The 19,461-nt window shown below is 46.4% G+C and overlaps 1 protein-coding gene across 2 annotated transcripts in view; it reads right to left on the bottom strand.

Moving 5' to 3' along the window:
• Window positions 1–515: 515 nt before the first annotated feature.
• LOC129811623 (cysteine-rich motor neuron 1 protein-like) overlaps window positions 516–19,461 on the bottom strand; it is a 54,007-nt gene continuing 35,061 nt past the window's right edge. For both annotated transcript variants that reach the window (XM_055863071.1, XM_055863072.1), the window contains exons 9-15: window positions 15,773–15,894; window positions 14,426–14,644; window positions 13,680–13,895; window positions 5,655–5,876; window positions 4,723–4,848; window positions 3,991–4,169; window positions 516–3,397 (exon numbers count right to left, since the gene is read on the bottom strand). In XM_055863071.1, coding sequence (XP_055719046.1) covers window positions 3,206–3,397; window positions 3,991–4,169; window positions 4,723–4,848; window positions 5,655–5,876; window positions 13,680–13,895; window positions 14,426–14,644; window positions 15,773–15,894 — 1,276 coding nt within the window. In that variant the 3' untranslated portion in view covers window positions 516–3,205. The remainder of the gene's footprint in view (window positions 3,398–3,990; window positions 4,170–4,722; window positions 4,849–5,654; window positions 5,877–13,679; window positions 13,896–14,425; window positions 14,645–15,772; window positions 15,895–19,461) is intronic.

Below are 19,461 nucleotides of genomic sequence, written 5' to 3'. Positions count from 1 at the left end.
GACTGTGGATATTCTTTTACTGAGAGATCTATGGGGTGTTTGACTAGTACTCTCAATTTCACAAAATGTTCCTGTTGAATGTGACCTCTGATGGTATCGAAAAGCCGTTGTGACCACATTAATAATTGGTTTAACCGTTATGCTGTAAGAAGCTAATCTTTGAAAAAAAAAGCTCCTTAAATGATTGATTTCTTTTGTTTTCGGACCAATCTTCACCTCCTCATGTTGAGCTTTATGAGCAAACGGTGACAGTCAAGTCAAACGGAATTCTTCAGGTTGTCTGTTCAAGCCTTCCTGACTCAGTGTTTTTCTGTCTGTGGTTTTATGAAGCCCCGAGTGTGAGACTGAGATCTGGCCGCTGCATTCCCCACTCACGCCTCATCCGTATAGCCCTGTGGGCTGTGAGAAACACCAAACACACATCTCTGGTCTTCCCCATCCGCTAACACATCACGGATAAGGAGAGCAGAGCAACTATGCTTAAGAGAAAGGAAACTTTAAAACCTTTGGGAAACTAAGTGAGAAGATTTTTTTATTTAACAAGACAAGTCAGTTAAGAACAACGCTGGGCCAATTGTGCACAGCCCTATGGGACTCCCAATCACAGCCCGATGTGATACAGCCTGGATTTGAACCAAGGACTGTAGTGACACCTCTTGCACTGAGATGCTGCGCCACTTGGGAGCCCAGGAAGCAGATCCCCTTTGGCAGCACTGGGCAAGAGTAGATAAAGGAACAGATGTCACATCTAACCATGATATGTTACCTCTTTTGAACCCAACTGTTGCTATGTTGATATTTATTGATATTTATTTGATTTGTAGGGATTTCCAGTCTTTTAAAAGCACGGGGCATCAGCCAGCTCCGTCACACTTTTCATTGCAAACATTTCACCATGGAAATGTCACAAGCACTGAAATGTCTTCCCAAATGTTAAATGTAAAGAATTTTTGTTCACACATTTTGTTTTTCAAAATAAGTATAAATGTTACAGTTCAACAGCAAAGAAAAATGTATTTACAGTTTACAACAGTAAAATAAATAGGCTTGAAAAACAAAGCAGATGGAAATGGTAAATGGCTTACAATATCTAAAATGTACAGCAGCTTTGGCTACCAAGTTCATTTGCCAAAAACACGTCATTAACTCAAACTATACTTTAGTATTAATAAATAAAGCTATGTGAAAAAATAAATAAGGGACTCTTCTGTCCTACTTTTATCTACCTTTTTTACACATAGGAAAAACAAATAACTCCTCTTACCTTCATTTAAAACACATGGTTGTGATTCAAACGGACCCAAATCTACGGAATTACTTTTGAAACTCTTCAATAGAAATCTATATTTGTCTCCACACAGTTTTGGCATCACAATGGTCTTTGTATCGAGAGACTGGCAATGTAACTATGAAATCAGATCCAAAGATTTCCTAATAAACCCCAGTCTGTTTTGTAATGCTCTGAATCACATCTATTTCATCAGATTGTTAAATAAGCCTTGAATTTGCTGCACCATTATGTTTACTTGAGTGATTCATCACCTCCATGTGCTAAATATGCCCATCAAATCCCTGATTAGGCCTTTATCCCGCCAGGAATCTCATCCACAGCTTTTTAAAACACTGGATCCTAACAAAAGTGCTACATTTTATGAACATGCGCTGTTGGAATGTACCATTATTTGCATTTCATAGCAGAGTCTCCTTGAGACCCTTGCCCCTTTTCATTGTAATGTGTTATAAACTGGTGGGAATGGGGAGACCTTCAGTCAGGTTACCTTGGCATGGAATACATGGCACAACAAATTGCACCAAAATTGGACTAGCATACGTCATTACAGGAGAAACAATGAAATATGAAAAACATTAAGGCTATAAAATAAAGGCTACTAATGTATATGTTAACATTCTCTGGAAACAGTAGCTCATGTTTACGCACAGCTGTAAATGAAGTTATATAAGTGAGGCTTATTGTATGTTGACATTCCTCATGAGTAACTCCAGAAAGTCTGGAACTGCTTCTGTAGTTTCCTGTAATGAGTCCTCTTATCTGCAAGCTATAAAATATCAGTCGGGATTAGTATTAATCCACCTAATCTTGAAGTCCATTCCCATTTCTAGATGAAGTCCAGCCAATGGGATGATTCCTTCTAAAGGGAGTTATTGAGTACAGAAGGATGAAGGACTTTACTGTATTACAGACAGACACACTGGCTTCACAGCTGAGGCAGAATACATTCACACTGTTTTCCCTCTTCCCAGGGTGGTTGGTTGTTTTCAGAATGGAATGATTTTGGTCATCACCTTTGAGGCAGACAGAAACCACTACAGTAAGTGGGAATAGAAGAGTGTCATTCCTTTGCATCGATGGGGAATGTTTAGTCTGGCATTTACAATGTTTTAATCTTGCCACCATGGAGACTTCCATAACAAAAACTAGGCTTGACCAAGAAAAACACTACAACTATTACACATAGAAATATATTTAAAAAAAGCTAAGATGGAAACCACACGTTCTAAAGCAGGAGTTTGGGTTTCTTTTTTTTCTGGGCCATAGTCTGCTGGGTTCTGATGCTGCTCAAAGTCATTGACTGGGGAGAGGAGCGAGTCATGGAACTAGCCATTCATCTGATAATCGACTTACCCTCCCATCCAATTTTGATTACAACTGGAAAACCAGTTAAATTGGCATCACTAAAACAATTGTTGATGAATTGAGTGCTGCGCTGCGGCACATAGAAAAGAGCAAACTAGAGACCTTCGACTAGAACCCAAACCCCTGTCCTAAAGCTGTTATATTCCTCCTGTTAGTTTCATGTTCTAGTTCCAGAGAAGGCGAGAAGCGATGATGATCATGTTCACATTTCAGAGCTCTCTCTGGCTGACTAGTAGCCTCTCTGGCTGACTAGTAGCCTCTCTGGCTGACTAGTAGCCTCTCTGGCTGACTAGTAGCCTCTCTGGCTGACTGTCACTGTCTGTGGTGAACTGTATGGCAAAGTCCCATAATGGCCACATCCTCCTGCCTCCACAGTCTCTCCTCACTGTACCAGCAGTATGATAAAGCAACAGGCAGTTGCATTGCATTGTTTTGGATCGATCACCGTGAAAATGTGAGAAAGAGAAGAGGAGGTGCTTGGTAGCCTTTTGGGCAGTGTAGAGTTTGGTGGTCTGGTGAATGGGAGTTGGTGTTTAGGGGGAGGGGGGTCTAGAGCTGTCCCCTGACCTGGCCCGTACTCAGCTTGACCCGGGGGATGAGCATCCTCTCCCCACATGGTGAGCTCATCTCTGGGGAGAAGTTGATGCCACAGTCATTCTTCATGCTCTGGAACTTGTTCTCCTTTGAAGGTTCCATGTACACCACCGAGTTCTTATTCACATGCTTCTTCAGGATCACAGTCTAGGAAAGGAGTAAAGGAAATGTTTTAAATATCAATTACTTTACTTTCACACAACAGGTCTTGTCAGCTATATTGATTGAATCCTACTGCTTTGTGTTATCATGTCTAGTTAGGACGGGAGAGACTTTTTCGGAAACCATGTGACGAATTACGATTTTCTGTGCTGCTCTAGTCTCATTTCATGGGGGTGTTGTAAAACGATCACATTTTATGATAAACTTGACACAGTTCAAAGTGCTCCATCAGAATTAAGTGCTGGAAAAATACATTTATCCCTACTTTGACACCCTGAACATGAATTGTAGCAGGAGCTGGAAGATCAAGGAAAACCCACGACCCACCCACAGATTAGATCCTAAAACAACGGCCCACCCGCTCCGCTATGGTGCTATGATTTAGCACCATAGTGGTCTGAGTTTGGGCAGCAACCCCAAACCAACAGCAAAAAAAATGAAGTAATTGAATTGGTTCTATCGGGCAGAATCATGAGGCATTTCGAAGCTGTGTTGCAATTCATTTGTGAATAGTCTTTTTCCGCAAGCTGTACATACAGTACTGGGCCTAATGAGCGGCTTTACCCACAATGCCTCACCTTCTTGGGGGCGCTGTAGCACGACATCCGCACCCACTTTTTCTTCTTGTTAATGAGGACTGCCACAATGAGGAAGATGACGATGGCCAGGAGGAGACCGGCCAGTATCCAGGCAGCTGATTGGTAGATGAGAGCCATCCTAGTTTGACTGGGGATGTTCTCTCCCAGGCTGTTCCCATCTGCAGGGAAAATCAATATCAGCTCTCCCCACAGACTGGACTACACATACTGCTGTCACACAGGCCAATATTTCCATTACATTATTCCCCTTCTAATCAATTTAAATGAAAAAGCAGCTCATGTCCTTCCTTAGTGTTTGGCAGTTTTCCCTGGCCAATACGTTAGATACAGTCTCCAGATGAATGTGTGTCCGTGTGCATTTAGCTCATTTGTCAAAGCATTCCAATTGCCCCACAAGAATGTAAGCATCAACAGGCTGGCTGGGAAAGTATGGACAATGATACCAAGTCACAGGTCTGAAGCAGTTGTTACCTATCAGTAACCTATCATTTAACCATCTCTGTGGGCCATAGGAGGAGTGAGTGAGGGGGTGAGTGAGTGAGTGAGTGAGGGGGTGAGTGAGTGAAAGAGTGAGTGAGTGAGTGAGTGAGTGAGTGAGTGAGTGAGTGAGTGAGTGAGTGAGTGAGTGAGTGAGTGAAAGAGAGAAAGAGAGAAATAGTGAAAGTGAGAAGGTGAGCTAGAGAGAAAGAGAGATGGACAGACAGACTGTACCTGTAGCAGCAATGATAGGAGGCAAAGTGACAGTGGGGATCCAGACTGTGTTGTCCACTGTGGTAGTAACCCTGGTCTTGGGGGCCTTGGTCGACACCATCATTGGAACAGACGTTGTTGTTATTTCTGTAAACCAAAGAGGAAAATCACAAATAAGTCACAACCCACGTACGTAATGTCAAACACACTTGAGCTGAAAACAAATCCCACATCCCAGATCATTGTAACAGAAGGTTATGGTTGGGTGGAGTGTCTGTAGATAAGGTGTGTTTACGGGATGTGTTCCCTAAGCTTCCATGACTTCCCTTTGTCAAGAGTCTTATGTAAAGTTCTGTTATCCACCGAGCAAATAACCAAAACAAAGCTGAGATGAAACGGTTACAAATCAGAGGGAACAATGCATGCCTGTGTCGAGGTTTTCCTCTATAGGAAAAGCTGACATAGAGCTTTGCCTTCCTGTGCCGGCATTGAGAGTGGCGGGTCGGCTCAGCCGGAGACAGGAAACACGTGTGAATGTGCGGATGCTTGGGGAATGTTTTCACTCTGAGTGAGTTGTGTCACATGGAATGTTGCTGTGAGTAACGGTGTTTGCCCAAGCAGTGCCAGCGAAACAGGCACTCAGAACGCGACTCACACACGCTTGCTTTATTCTAGCTAACCGAAAAAGTTTGAAAACGGTTCCTCCCTTCCTACAAGTTACACTGTGATTGATAATGGTCTCAATAACAAGCTGTACCTCGTCCCAAAGGAATAACTTGTTTTAATGCATACTTAATATGGGATTTTTCACAAGACACAACTGTACTACACACTAGAATGACAGTGGACATCATTAGGGAGGCTAACAAGGCAGTGTGCTCTCACCCATCTAGACATTCCCAGGAGTTTAGTTCCACGTACAGACTCACTCTCACACATACAAACTCACTTACCCAGACAGTGAGGGCAGCACTGGCCCTTGCGCAGGACGGGCACCCTGCAGTTGGCAGGCGGGCAGCGCTGGGAGAAACACTGAATGGTTCCATTGTTGCAGGTGCAGCTGGTGCAGGCATTGGCCTTCCAGGTGTCCCCAGCCAAAAGCACGTCTCCCTCGCTGGAGATACAGTACTCCTGCTGACTGGTGCTCACCGGGAGCTGGGGACCCTGCTTGTCCTCTGTGGATGGAAGGATGGAGGGAGAGGCACACCAAGGCAGTATAACATGTTAATCCAGAGCAGTTATTAGGACAGTTCACCTGTGTTTGCAATAAGATGGTTTTACTGTATGGTAAATTCTAGCAGGAAGCTAGCTGATGACTAGGGACTAGGGAACACATGGCTGCTGTGCTGAGCTATGTCAGTTAACTCTCAGGCTTATCTCTGTGTCTCATAGCCATAGGCCCATAGATCAATGGCCTGTCTGTGACCAAAGCTTAGCTAGACTGTCACATCTCAACACTAATGTAAATCAAATCAAATGTTATTCATCACATGCTTCGTAAACAACAGGCCTAGACTAACAGTGAAATGCTTACTTACAGGCCCTTCCCAACAATGCAGAGAGAAAGAAAATTGAGAAATGATAGAAAAGTACAACACGTAATAATAAATACACAATGATTAACGATAACTTGGCTATATACAAGAGGTTCCAGTACTGAGTTGATGTGCAGGGGTATGAGGTAATTGAGGTAGATATGTACATAGAACTAGGAATGAAGTGACTAGGGAACAAGATAGATAATAAACAGCAGCAGCAGCCTATGTGATGTGTCAAAAAAGTTTGTGCAGAAAGGGTCAATGCAGATAGTCTGGGTAGATGTTTGGTTAACTATTTAACTAATTATTTAGCAGTCTTATGGCTTGGGTATAGAAGCTGTTCAGGGTCATGTTGGTTCCAGACTTGGTGCATCGGTAATGCTTTCTGTGCGGTAGCAGAGAGAACAGTCTTTGACTTGGGTGGCTGGAGTCTTTGAGAATATTCTGTGCCTTCCTCTGACACCGCCTGGTATAGAGGTCCTGGATGGCAGGGAGCTCGGCCCCAGTGATGTACTGGGCCGCATACACTACCATATGTAGCGTCTTGCGGTCTGATGCCAAGCAGTGGCCTTATCATGGGGTGATGCAGCCAGTGGCCACACTAGGGCGTGATGCAGCCAGTGGCCACACTAGGGGGTGATGCAGCCAGTGGCCATACTAGGGGGTGATGCAGCCAGTGGCCATACTAGGGCGTGATGCAGCCAGTGGCCATACTAGGGCGTGATGCAGCCAGTGGCCATACTAGGGGGTGATGCAGCCAGTGGCCATACTAGGGCGTGATGCAGCCAGTGGCCATACTAGGGCGTGATGCAGCCAGTGGCCATACTAGGGCGTGATGCAGCCAGTGGCCATACTAGGGGGTGATGCAGCCAGTGGCCATACTAGGGGGTGATGCAGCCAGTGGCCATACTAGGGGGTGATGCAGCCAGTGGCCATACTAGGGGGTGATGCAGCCAGTGGCCATACTAGGGGGTGATGCAGCCAGTGGCCATACTAGGGGGTGATGCAGCCAGTGGCCATACTAGGGGGTGATGCAGCCAGTGGCCATACTAGGGGGTGATGCAGCCAGTGGCCATACTAGGGGGTGATGCAGCCAGTGGCCATACTAGGGCGTGATGCAGCCAGTGGCCATACTAGGGCGTGATGCAGCCAGTGGCCATACTAGGGCGTGATGCAGCCAGTGGCCATACTAGGGGGTGATGCAGCCAGTGGCCATACTAGGGGGTGATGCAGCCAGTGGCCATACTAGGGGGTGATGCAGCCAGTGGCCATACTAGGGCGTGATGCAGCCAGTGGCCATACTAGGGCGTGATGCAGCCAGTGGCCATACTAGGGCGTGATGCAGCCAGTGGCCATACTAGGGGGTGATGCAGCCAGTGGCCATACTAGGGCGTGATGCAGCCAGTGGCCATACTAGGGCGTGATGCAGCCAGTGGCCATACTAGGGGGTGATGCAGCCAGTGGCCATACTAGGGCGTGATGCAGCCAGTGGCCATACTAGGGGGTGATGCAGCCAGTGGCCATACTAGGGCGTGATGCAGCCAGTGGCCATACTAGGGCGTGATGCAGCCAGTGGCCATACTAGGGGGTGATGCAGCCAGTGGCCATACTAGGGGGTGATGCAGCCAGTGGCCATACTAGGGGGTGATGCAGCCAGTGGCCACACTAGGGGGTGATGCAGCCAGTGGCCATACTAGGGGGTGATGCAGCCAGTGGCCATACTAGGGCGTGATGCAGCCAGTGGCCATACTAGGGGGTGATGCAGCCAGTGGCCATACTAGGGGGTGATGCAGCCAGTGGCCATACTAGGGCGTGATGCAGCCAGTGGCCATACTAGGGGGTGATGCAGCCAGTGGCCATACTAGGGCGTGATGCAGCCAGTGGCCATACTAGGGCGTGATGCAGCCAGTGGCCATACTAGGGGGTGATGCAGCCAGTGGCCATACTAGGGCGTGATGCAGCCAGTGGCCATACTAGGGGGTGATGCAGCCAGTGGCCATACTAGGGGGTGATGCAGCCAGTGGCCATACTAGGGGGTGATGCAGCCAGTGGCCATACTAGGGGGTGATGCAGCCAGTGGCCATACTAGGGCGTGATGCAGCCAGTGGCCACACTAGGGGGTGATGCAGCCAGTGGCCATACTAGGGCGTGATGCAGCCAGTGGCCATACTAGGGGGTGATGCAGCCAGTGGCCATACTAGGGGGTGATGCAGCCAGTGGCCATACTAGGGGGTGATGCAGCCAGTGGCCATACTAGGGGGTGATGCAGCCAGTGGCCACACTAGGGGGTGATGCAGCCAGTGGCCATACTAGGGGGTGATGCAGCCAGTTAAGATGCTCTCACTGGTGCAGCTGTATAACTTTTTGAGGATCTGTGGGCCCATGCCAAATCTTTTCAGCCTCCTACCATCCACGACTGTGTTGGTGTGTGGGACGACGATACATCCTTAGTGATCTGGACACCGAGGAACTACAGCCCTGTTGATGTGAATCGGGGCGTGCTTGGCCCTCCGTTTCATATAGTCCATCATCAGCTCCTTTGTCTTGCTGACATTGAGGGAGAGGTTGTTGTCCTGGCACCACATGGCCAGGTCTCTGACCTCCTCCCTACAGGCTGTCTCATCGTCGTCGTGCGCATCCACGCAGTCGTAGGTGAACAACTCTAGTTGCACAGGTGACATGCTGGTAAAAATGAGGTAAGACTGATTTTCAAATCAAATTTTATTAATCACATGCACCGAATACAACAGGTGGACCTTACAGTGAAATGCTTACTTACGAGCCCATAACCAACAACGTAGTTAAAAAAAATATGGATAAGAATAAGAAATAAATGTAACAAGTAAATAAAGAGCAGCAGTAAAATAATAATAGCGAGACTATATACAGGGGTGTACCGATACAGATTCACTGTGCGTGGGCACCGGTTAGTTGAGGTAATATGTACCTGTAGGTAGAGTTATTAAAGTGACTATGCATAGATGACAACATCAGAGAGTAGCCGCTGTGTAAAAGAGGGGGAGGGGGGGGGGGGGTGCAAATAGTCTGGGTAGCCATTTGATGAGGTGTTCAGGAGTCTTATGGCTTGGGGGTAGAAGCTGTTTAGAAGCCTCTTGAACCTAGACTTGGCGCTCCGGTACCACTTGCCGTGTGGTAGCAGAGAGAACAGTCTATGACTAGGGTGGCTGGAGTCTTTGACAAATTTTAGGGTCTTCCTCTGACACCACCTGGTATAGAGGTCCTGGATGGCAGGAAGCTTGGCTGCAGTGACGTACTGGGCCGTTCACACTACCCTCTGTAGTGCCTTGCGGTCTGAGGCCGAACAGTTGCCATATCAGGCAGTGATGCAACCAGTCAGGATGCTCTTGATGGTGCAGCTGTAGAACCTTTTGAGGATCTGAGGACCCATGCCAAATCTTTTCAGTCTCCTGAGGGGGAATAGGTTTTGTCATTGCTTCTTCAAGACTGTCTCGGTGTGCTTGGACCATGTTAGTTTATTGGTGATGTGGACACCAAGGAACTTGAAGCTCTGAACCTGCTCCACTACAGCCCCGTCGATGAGAATGGGGACGTGCTCGGTCCTCTTTTTCCTGTTGTTCACAATCATCTCCTTTGTCTTGATCACGTTGAGGGAGAGGTTGTTGTCCTGGCACCACACGGCCAGGTCTCTGACCTCCTCCATACAGGCTGTCTCATCATCGTTGTGCGCATCCACACAGTCGTGGGTGAACAGGGAGTACAAGAGGGGACTCAGCACGCACCCCTGAGGGGCCCCTGTGTTGAGGATCAGCGTGGCGGATGTGTTGTTACTTACCCTTACCACCTGGGGGCGGCCAGTCAGGAAGTCCAGGATCCAGTTGCAGAGGGAGGTATTGAGTCCCAGGGTCCTTAGCTTATTGATGAGCTTTGAGGTCACTATGGTGTTGAACCCTGAGTTATAGTCAATGAATAGCATTCTCACATAGGTGTTATTTTTGTCCAGGTGGGAAAGGGCAGTGTGGAGTGCAATAGAGATGGCATCATCTGTGGATCTGCTGGGGCGGTATGCAAATTGGAGTGAGTCTAGGGTTTTTGGGATAATGGTGTTGATGTGACCAGCCTTTCAAATTCCTTCATGGCTACAGACGTGAGTGCTACAGGTTGGTAGTCATTTAGGCAGGTTATATTAGTGTTCTTGGGCATAGGGACTATGGTGGTCTGCTTAAAACATGTTGGTATTACAGACTCGGACAGGGAGAGGTTGAAAATGTCAGTGAATACACTTGCCAGTTGGTCAGCGCATGCTTGCAGTACACGTCCTGGTAATCCGTCTGGCCCTGCGGCCTTGTGAATGTTGACCTGTTTAAAGGTCTTACTCACATCGGCTGCGGAGAGCGTGATCACACAGTCTTCCGGAACAGCTGGTGCTCTCATGCATGTTTCAGTGTTATTTGCCTCGAAGCGAGCATAGAAGTACTTTTGCTCGTCTGGTTGGCTTGTGTCACCGGGCAGCTCTCGGCTGTGCTTCCTTTTGTAGTCTCTAATGGTTTGCAAGCCCTGCCACATCCGACTAGCGTCAGAGCAGGTGTAGTACTTAGTCCTGTGATCTTAGTCCTGTATTGACACTTTGCATGTTCGTCAGAGGGCATAGCGGGACTTCTTATAAGCTTCCAGGTTAGAGTCCCGCTCCTTGAAAGCGGCAGCTCTACCCTTTAGCTCAGTGCGGATGTTGCCTGTAATCCATGGCTTCTAGTTGGGGTATGTACATACGGTCACTGTGGGGACGACGTCATCGATGCACTTATTTATGAAGCCAATGACTGATGTGGTGTACTCCTCGATGCCATTTGAGGAATCCCAGAACATATTCCAGTCCTAGAACTTAGCATCTGCTGCATCTGACCACGTTTTTTTTGATCAAGTCACTGGTGGTTCCTGCTTGAATTTTTGCTTATAACCAGGAATCAGGAGGATAGAATTATGGTCAGATTTGCCAAATGGAGGGCAAGGGAGAGCTTTGTACGTGTCTCTGTGTGTGGAGTAAAGGTGGTCCAGAGTTTTTTTCCCTCTGGTTGCACATTTAACATGCTGATAGAAATGAGGTAAAACATATTTAAGTTTCCCTGCATTAAACTCCCCGGCTACTAGGAGCGCCGGCTCTGGGTGAGCGTTTCCTTGTTTGCTTATGGCGGAATACAGCTCATTCAATGCGGTCTTAGTGCCAGCCTCAGTCTGTGGTGGTATGTAAACAGCTACGAAAAATACAGATGAAAACTCTCTAGGTAGATAGTGTGGTCTACAGCTTATCATAAGATACTCTACCTCAGGTGAGTAATAGCTCGAGACTTCCTTAGATATGGTCCACCAGCTGTTATTTACAAAAATACATAGTCCGCCGCCCCTTGTCTTACCAGACGCCGCTGTTCTATCCTGCTGGTGCAGCATATAACCAGCCAGCTGTATGTTGATAGTATCGTCGTTCAACCAGGACTTCGTGAAGCATAAGATATTTCAGTTTTGAATGTCCCGTAGGTAGTTTAATCTTCCGTGTAGGTCATCTATTTTATTTTCCAAAGATTCTATTCTGCTAGAAAAAGTGCAAGGAAGTGGGGGGTTTATTCGATCGCCTATGAATTCTCAGAAGGCAGCCCGCACTTTGCTCCTTCTTCTCCGCCTTCTCTTCACGCAAATCACGGGGATCTGGGCCTGTTCCTAGGAGAGCAGTATAACATTCACGTCGAGCTCGTCAGGTTTGTTAAAGGAAAAAAAGGATTCTGCCAGTCCGTGGTGAGTAATCGCAGTTTTAATGTCCAGAAGTTATTTTCGGTCACAAGAGATGGTAGCGGCAACATTATGTACAAAATAAGTAAAAAAATAAGTAACAAACAACGCAAAGAAACAAACAAAAAACACAATTGTTTGGGGACACGTAAAACGTCAGCCTTCTTCTCCGGTGCCATCTTATTTATTTCAGTTTTCCTGCATTAAAATCACCAGCCGCTAGGAGTGCCGACTCTGGATTAGTATTTGTTAGTTTGCTTATGGCCTTATACAGCTCGTTGAGTGCCGTCTTAGTGCCAGCATCGGTTGGTAGTGGTTAATAAACTGCTACGAAAAATATTGATGAAAACTTTCTTGGAAAATACTATGGTCTCGTTCTCTTCCAAGTCTTTGGGATTGGGGGCTGGTCTGGGGTGAGCAGTATGTTCAGCGCCGCCAACTTGTTGAAGTCGAAATCTTCATCCAAATCGACGTTAGTGATCGTTTTTCTGATGTCCAGAAGCTCTTTACGGTCATAGATAATGATGGTGTAAACATTATACAAAAAAATCCCACTCAAAATAGCCTGTAAAACGGCAGCTATCCATTCCAGCGCCATTCTTACTCTTCCATGATGTACACATACATCAAGGGGCCTGTCATTGAAATGTGTATTATTCCCACATTCTTCAGAGACAGAACCATACATATATCAAAGGGCTGCCTCTTACAATCTGATTTTGTGGTGGGAGATGTGGTGATAACGCAACTAGCTGAGCATTCCCAAGGAGGCTCTGTGGGTTTCAGGGGCTGTCATGCATTTCTGATTTGTGAGGCTCTTGCTTGGGGGGCTGGAGGGAGGAGTGAGGGGCGGGGGGAGGTCGTGGTGGGGGAAGGTGGTGATGGGGCGGAGGTGAGCAGTGAGGGGTGGAGGGCGGTGGTGGTGGGGGAGGAGTGAGGGGCGGGGGAGATGGTGTTGGGGGGACAGTGCCCAACTCTATTCTTCTCAGCAGCTGGTGAGGTCACATGACCTGAATAGTGTTGCGAAATTCTGGGAACCTTCAATAAATTGCCTGGTTTTCAAGAAATCCTGGTTGGAGGATTCTGGATATTCCCTCTTGATTCCGGAATCTTCCAAATGGGATTTCAGGGAAACCAGGGAATTTATTGAAAGTGCCTGGAATTTTGCAACCCTAGACCTGACCAGGAGAAACTAGTTATAGGCTATAACTAGGGCCTAAAGTTTTTCCTAGTCATATCACATTGCCATGAAAAATACTGTTCTTATGTACGAATAGTGGAAACAGACAGGCTTGTCCCCATGTGTTCCTCTCTGGAGGATATATCCCCATGTAAAGCCAGCCGGTTTGGTCTGGATTCTTTATTAGCCTGTGTGTACTGACATTAAACTGTGGGACAGATTGCAACATGCACCAAGACAAGGCAAGACCCTCAATCCACCACCACATGCTGCTGATAATGGCTCCAGATCAAATTTATCCCACTCTATACTGATCACAAACTGACATCGCTTCTTGAGTCATTCCTGGATGTAAGTGCTTTTGATATTATCTGAAATTGCTCTTGTCAAGGCTAGTACGATGATAGAGTTCTACATTTACAGAGAAGAAAATGGCTTAGTACTAGAGGTTTCCTAGTAAAGCAGCCTATGACAGATGTGGGGGATGTAAGGTACGGTACCTGGGCAGACATGGCAACAGGTGTCCTTGTTCCTGGTTGGGGCCTGACACACAGCAGGGGGACACACTTCAGTATCGCACAGAACACGGCCCTTCCTGCAGGTGCAGCGTGTACACTCATCCAGGTTCCAGGTCTCTCCCTCCACATAGAGTTTCCCCCCAGGGGCTCGACACACCACCAGGTCCATGCCCTCTGGCTGACCACTGCCTGACTCATCTGGACAGACAACACACAGGTTATGAGAGGCAGATAACAGTAACACAACAACACATGAAAGACTACAAAGAATAAGGTTCACATCTTACTAGAACTAAGCTTGGTGATTACACAACAATTTGTGTTCGGACATACTTTCCTCTAGTCCAGTACAACAGTACAGATAAAACAATTGACTGCAATAGGGTTGATATCTGTAAGGTGTTAGTCTGTTGTCTCCTGTTAGTCTGTGTTGAGTTACTGAAAGTTGTAGACATTCTTTCACTTATAAATATTTGAACAGTCCACTGAGTCACTCCCCTATAAATATCCCCAGTGACTCTGAGGGGTGTGGATGAAAAGGCGTGGGTGTGTAACTGTGTATCAATGTGTGTTGCTCCTTACACAAACACAAAGTGTGAGTGTTCATGGAGCCTGAGACCTGACTGATGGGGCAGTAAGTGGACTGGGCTCTAGGGTGTGAGCTCCTATGGGACTGTGAACTGCCAGACGTGTGTGTGTTGATAGATCAGCCGGCTCCAGACAAGTACCTTCACAAGTGGGACAGCACTGGTCAGGCCTGACCACGGGGTTGGGACAACTGGGCACAGGGCAGGATATGAGCACACACATCTCTCTCCCAGTGTGGCAGTAGCAGTCTCGGCAGCCGTCGTGCCAGCTCTCGCCCTCCTCATAGCGGTGCCCGTTAGAGGTCAGGCAGTAGCTGGGCATGGGGGCGGGGGCAGTGGTGCTTGGCAGGTGGTCACTCTCTGGAAAAAAACATGAACACAGACAGACGTTAGGAAGGGAGGGAGACTGGTGACTTGAACCTGTGAGAAACCATCAACAGGGATGTTTCAGGGCATGAGAAACGCAGGAGTGAATTCAAAGTGGAAATGTCATTAAGAATAAAATGGATAGTAAAGCTAACCAATGTTATTGTCTTGGGTACATTAGAGGCTAACGAGAAAGCTCTGATCCACCTTCACCAAACACCATTATGTGCTCTTCCTTTTAAAGTCTCTTAATTTCCCAATAATCCATTTACAGTTACAACACAAATAAATAAAGTTGAATAATTTCCCTGAAGTTTTTGGGACCTGACCCAAAACTGATGTCCTCTGTTTCTGTTGAGAGATAGGTTGAGGTTATAAAACCCCACATCTGCCAATAACTGGCCCCCAAGTGGAATATAAATCCAGTGTGGCTGTTAAGTCTGGGGAGAACAGTGTTTTTGATAGAACGTAGTATTTCAGTGAATCACATCATGTTTCCACATCCAAGGCAGATGTTTATGTGTCTCTTCTCTCTCAACACACTGTTAAACAAAGGGAAAAAGGTACACTTCACAAAAAAGTTTCCTATCCATAAATATTTTAACAGTCCACTGAGTAACTGAGTAACAGTCTCAAAATAAGATAAACATGACGGGGTGCCACTTCACCGCCATCTTGCTGAGCAAGAACCTCCAAATACATTCCAAGCTAAAATATTTATGATATTACTGGAAAAATTAAATAAACACATAAAAAAGTATAAATAAGCCGTCTAAACTTTCTTTAACTTGTGTGGTTGGTGAATCTAATCAAACATGCACACACAGGCCTCAGCGGGAGCTAAATAAAACACAAGAGTCAAAACATCCATTCATAACAGGCTTCACAGCAGATCAGCTAAATGGTTCCAGCAAATCAAATCTGCTACATAGTGAGTGAAAGTCAACACACACGGTCACACAAACATGTGTACAAACACGCACGCACACACACACGCACGCACACACACACGCACACACACTACTGTTGTTGTTATTGAACTGAAGTCATGTGACCGGCTGACCCAGACGGATGGATATTGATGCGGACCAGATGAGACAGACAGACAGATGAGAATCATACCTTTGCACATGCAAATGGAGCAGCCCTTCCTGTTCTGCCGGTAGCCATCGCTGCAGTTCTTATCACAGGTTAAGGGGGGACACTTGACACAGCGACACATCTCACAGCCGTGCTTATTCCTCCTGTGGGATAGATAGAGCACACAGATGTCTATCAGATATGTCATGAGAGAGGGAACAATAAGAATGCCATTTTACATCTCAAATGGGGCATATTAAACTCATATTTGAATGAAAGCTCAATAGCCAGTGGTCTTGTGAGTGGTCTGGTGGAGTACTGCCGTGGAACCAGATGGTCAGGTCTGGTATAATAGACATATGGTTCTGTTTTCCCCCTGCTATATTAGCTGGCTTTGAAGAGGCCTGATAAAAGCAGCACCCTGGAACACGTGAGAGCCCCATGGTGCACGGCACACACACCATACCAATGCTAGAGTCTAGGGCACTGGGTTTAAAGCAAATTCAGATGCTTTCCATTTGATTCAACCTATTCAGATTGCTACTGTATTGCTACCAAAGCCTTTGGCTGACATGCGAGGTCCAGAGCAGGGCCAGATGATATTAATGCAGCCAGGTTGATTAAGGAACGTAGAGACTGAAGGGCCCTGCTCTCCATTAACTATGAGCTCATCATGGTTGATTTGATGACAAACAGATTTGTAAACAGAGTAGACACAGGGATGACACTGGAAAAACAATCCCGGAAGAGTTTGAGAGACGATCTAAGCGGCTTCTGAAATTAAACTAAACCCCCACTGATTGGCCGAAAGCTAAGGAAGATACACGCAGAGAAAAAACAAACCATAGATGAGTTAGGAACGGACACAGAGCATGTGACCTAGTTGGATCCATATATAGAGGTCATAAAACATAGATGAGCAGCAGGTTGAGAAATGCCCGATCCAGATGGGTTCATCTATTACAACTCCAGTCTGTCTCGTTCTCTGTGTGTCTCCCATACTCTCTTTTTCTGGAACCTGGAACCCATAAGGCCTTTTTCAATTAAACATGGATTCCGTTAGGTTGGATTAATTACACTATTAGTCTCTGTAGGCCACATAAATAAAACAGGAAATGTACCCAAATCAAATGTTATTCATCACATGCTTCGTAAACAACAGGTGTAAACTAACAGTGAAATGCTTACTTACAGGCCCTTTCCAACAATGCAGAAATAAAGAAAATAGAGAAATAATAGAAAAGTAAAACACGTCATAATAGATACACAATGAGGAACGATAATTTGGCTATATACACATGGTACCAGTATCGAGTCGATGAGCAGGGGTGCGAGGTAATTAAGGTAGATATATACATATAACTAGGAATAAAGTGACAGATAATAAACAGCAGCAGCGTGTGGGATGAATCAAAAAAGTTAGTGCAAGCAGGGTCAATGCAGATATTTCGGTAGCTATTGGGCAGTGATGTAAGTAACTAAGTAAAAATACTTTGAAGTACTACTTAAGTAAATTTTTGGTATATCTGTACTTTACTATCTATATTTTTGACAACTTTTACTCCGCTACATTCCTAGAGAACATATGTACTTTTTACTCCCATCCATTCCCCCTGACTCCCAAAAGTACTCGTTATATTTCTAATGCTCAGGCAGGACAGCAATATGGGGTGGCAGGTAGCCTAGTGGTTAGAACGTTGGGCCACTAACCGAAAGGTTGCTGGATCAAATCCCCGAGCTGACAAGCTAAGAATCTGCCATTCTTCCCCTGAGCAAAGCAGTTAACCCACTGTTCCCCCAGGCCCCCAGGTTGGATTAAATGCAGTAGATACATTTCAGTTGTGCAACTGACTAGGATTGTCCATTTCATGCACCTATCATTATTATGTGTTGTCATCCCTACGGCCTCTGATGTGACAGACTCACACAAATGCTGTGTCTGCAAATAGTGTTGGAGTCTGTCCTTGGCTGTCTATACATTTTAAAACAAGAAAATTGTCACGTCTGCTTTGCTTAATATAAGGAATTTGATATATAGTATTTACTTTTACTTTTTACTGAAGTATGACAGTTGAGCACTTTTTACACCAATGTTATTTGGTTAACTAATTAACTAACTATTTAGCAGTCTTATGGCTTGGGTAGAAGCTGTTCAGGGTCCTGTTGGTTCTCTGCTACCGCTTGCCGTGCGGTAGCAGAGAGAACAGTCCATTCCTTGGGTGGCTGGAGTCTTTTACAATTTTTAGAGCCTTCCTCTGACACCGCCTGGTATAGAGGTCCTGGATGGCAGGGAGTCCGGCCCCAGTGATGTACTTGGCCATAAGCACTACCCTCTGTAGCGCCTTGCAGTCAGATGCCAAACAGTTACCATACCAAGTGGTGATGCAGCCAGTCAAGATGCTTCCAATGGTGCAGCTGTAGAACTTTTTGAAGATCTTGACCCATGACAAAACTTTTCAGCTTCTGAGTGGTGTTGTCGTGCCCACTTCACCACCGTGTTGGTGTGTTTGGACCATGAAAGATCCTTAGTGATGTGGACACCGAGGAACTTGAAGCTCTCGACCTGCTCTACTACAGCCCCCAGAGGCAGTCGGAGACAATGCCCTGCCACTAGCAGTGGTCACATCTCTACTGATTCAGCAGTAATGACAGTATGGAGAGGCCAGGCTGAGCTTTGAGCTGGCTGGGCCCTCAGTGTACAAACACAGAGACAGAGAGTCTGGCCATCTTGGTAACTGGGCTTTGTTTAAAGGTTTTGTGTGGAATTTCGTGCACAGCGCTGGGTTCTGGGGCTGGGATTGCTGGCTCTGCACAAATTCCAGCGTGCTTGGCAACAGGAGAATTCCGTGCACGTCCTATCAGGTCCGATGATGATTTAGACCCATTGAGGAGGGGAAACGCTTTAAGTCCCCCTTTGTGTCCTTCCTGAAGGCGCTCAACTATGCCAAATGTCAATGTAAACACACCTTTAGGGCTCTGACCCACTCTGACAGGCCACTGCTCACTGCTTACATGATGTCCCCCTCTACCCTATGGAGATAAGAGAACTGGACTGTTCATACATAGCAAGGATAGTGTTTGAGGCAACAAATTATATAGTTGAGTTCTCTGTAGAGGTTATAAATGCAGCCAATTTATACAAAGCCGTCTCTGTGCCACCTCTTTGTATCTTCTCACTAGTCCATTATAGGAGAAGCACTCTGCTAGAAGATTGATGCATTGCTTGGCTCATCAAGGATTCAGACTTCTGAAGCCGGCCCTGAACGGGTGCTTATGAATGCTACCTGCTCCTCTTCCCCCTCGGGGGGACTCTCTTCTGACTATATCCTGTGCAGACATATCAGGCCCATCTTGAGTGGAGGCTCCAGAGAGCATGGTTCAGATACCAGAAGAATCCCACTGTATACACTTCATAGAGGCCGCTTTTGTGCGGATGTGTTTTTGATCGTTGTTTTGAGACGGAAAGATGATTTATGAAATGAAAGTGTGGGGGAAGGGGTAGAGGGACTGAAGCACCAGACACTGCACTGGTCACACAGAGACACAAATTGGCCCCTGATTGGCCCTGATTGACCCTTTAGATCTGAGCAGGTGGGGAGAAGGTGAGGCTGCCAGGTGTGTAACAGTATACTTCCTCTCTGCCCAGTGAGACCTGGCACTGCACCCTGCCAACTACTCCACCTGGAGAATGATGATGTTGTCTGTACACACTGATCTACAGTCATGTTTTT

The sequence above is a fragment of the Salvelinus fontinalis genome, chromosome 15 (genome assembly GCF_029448725.1).
Source record: "Salvelinus fontinalis isolate EN_2023a chromosome 15, ASM2944872v1, whole genome shotgun sequence".
NCBI classification, from domain to species: Eukaryota; Metazoa; Chordata; class Actinopteri; order Salmoniformes; family Salmonidae; genus Salvelinus; species Salvelinus fontinalis.
This window is presented reverse-complemented; position numbering and strand designations above follow the sequence as displayed.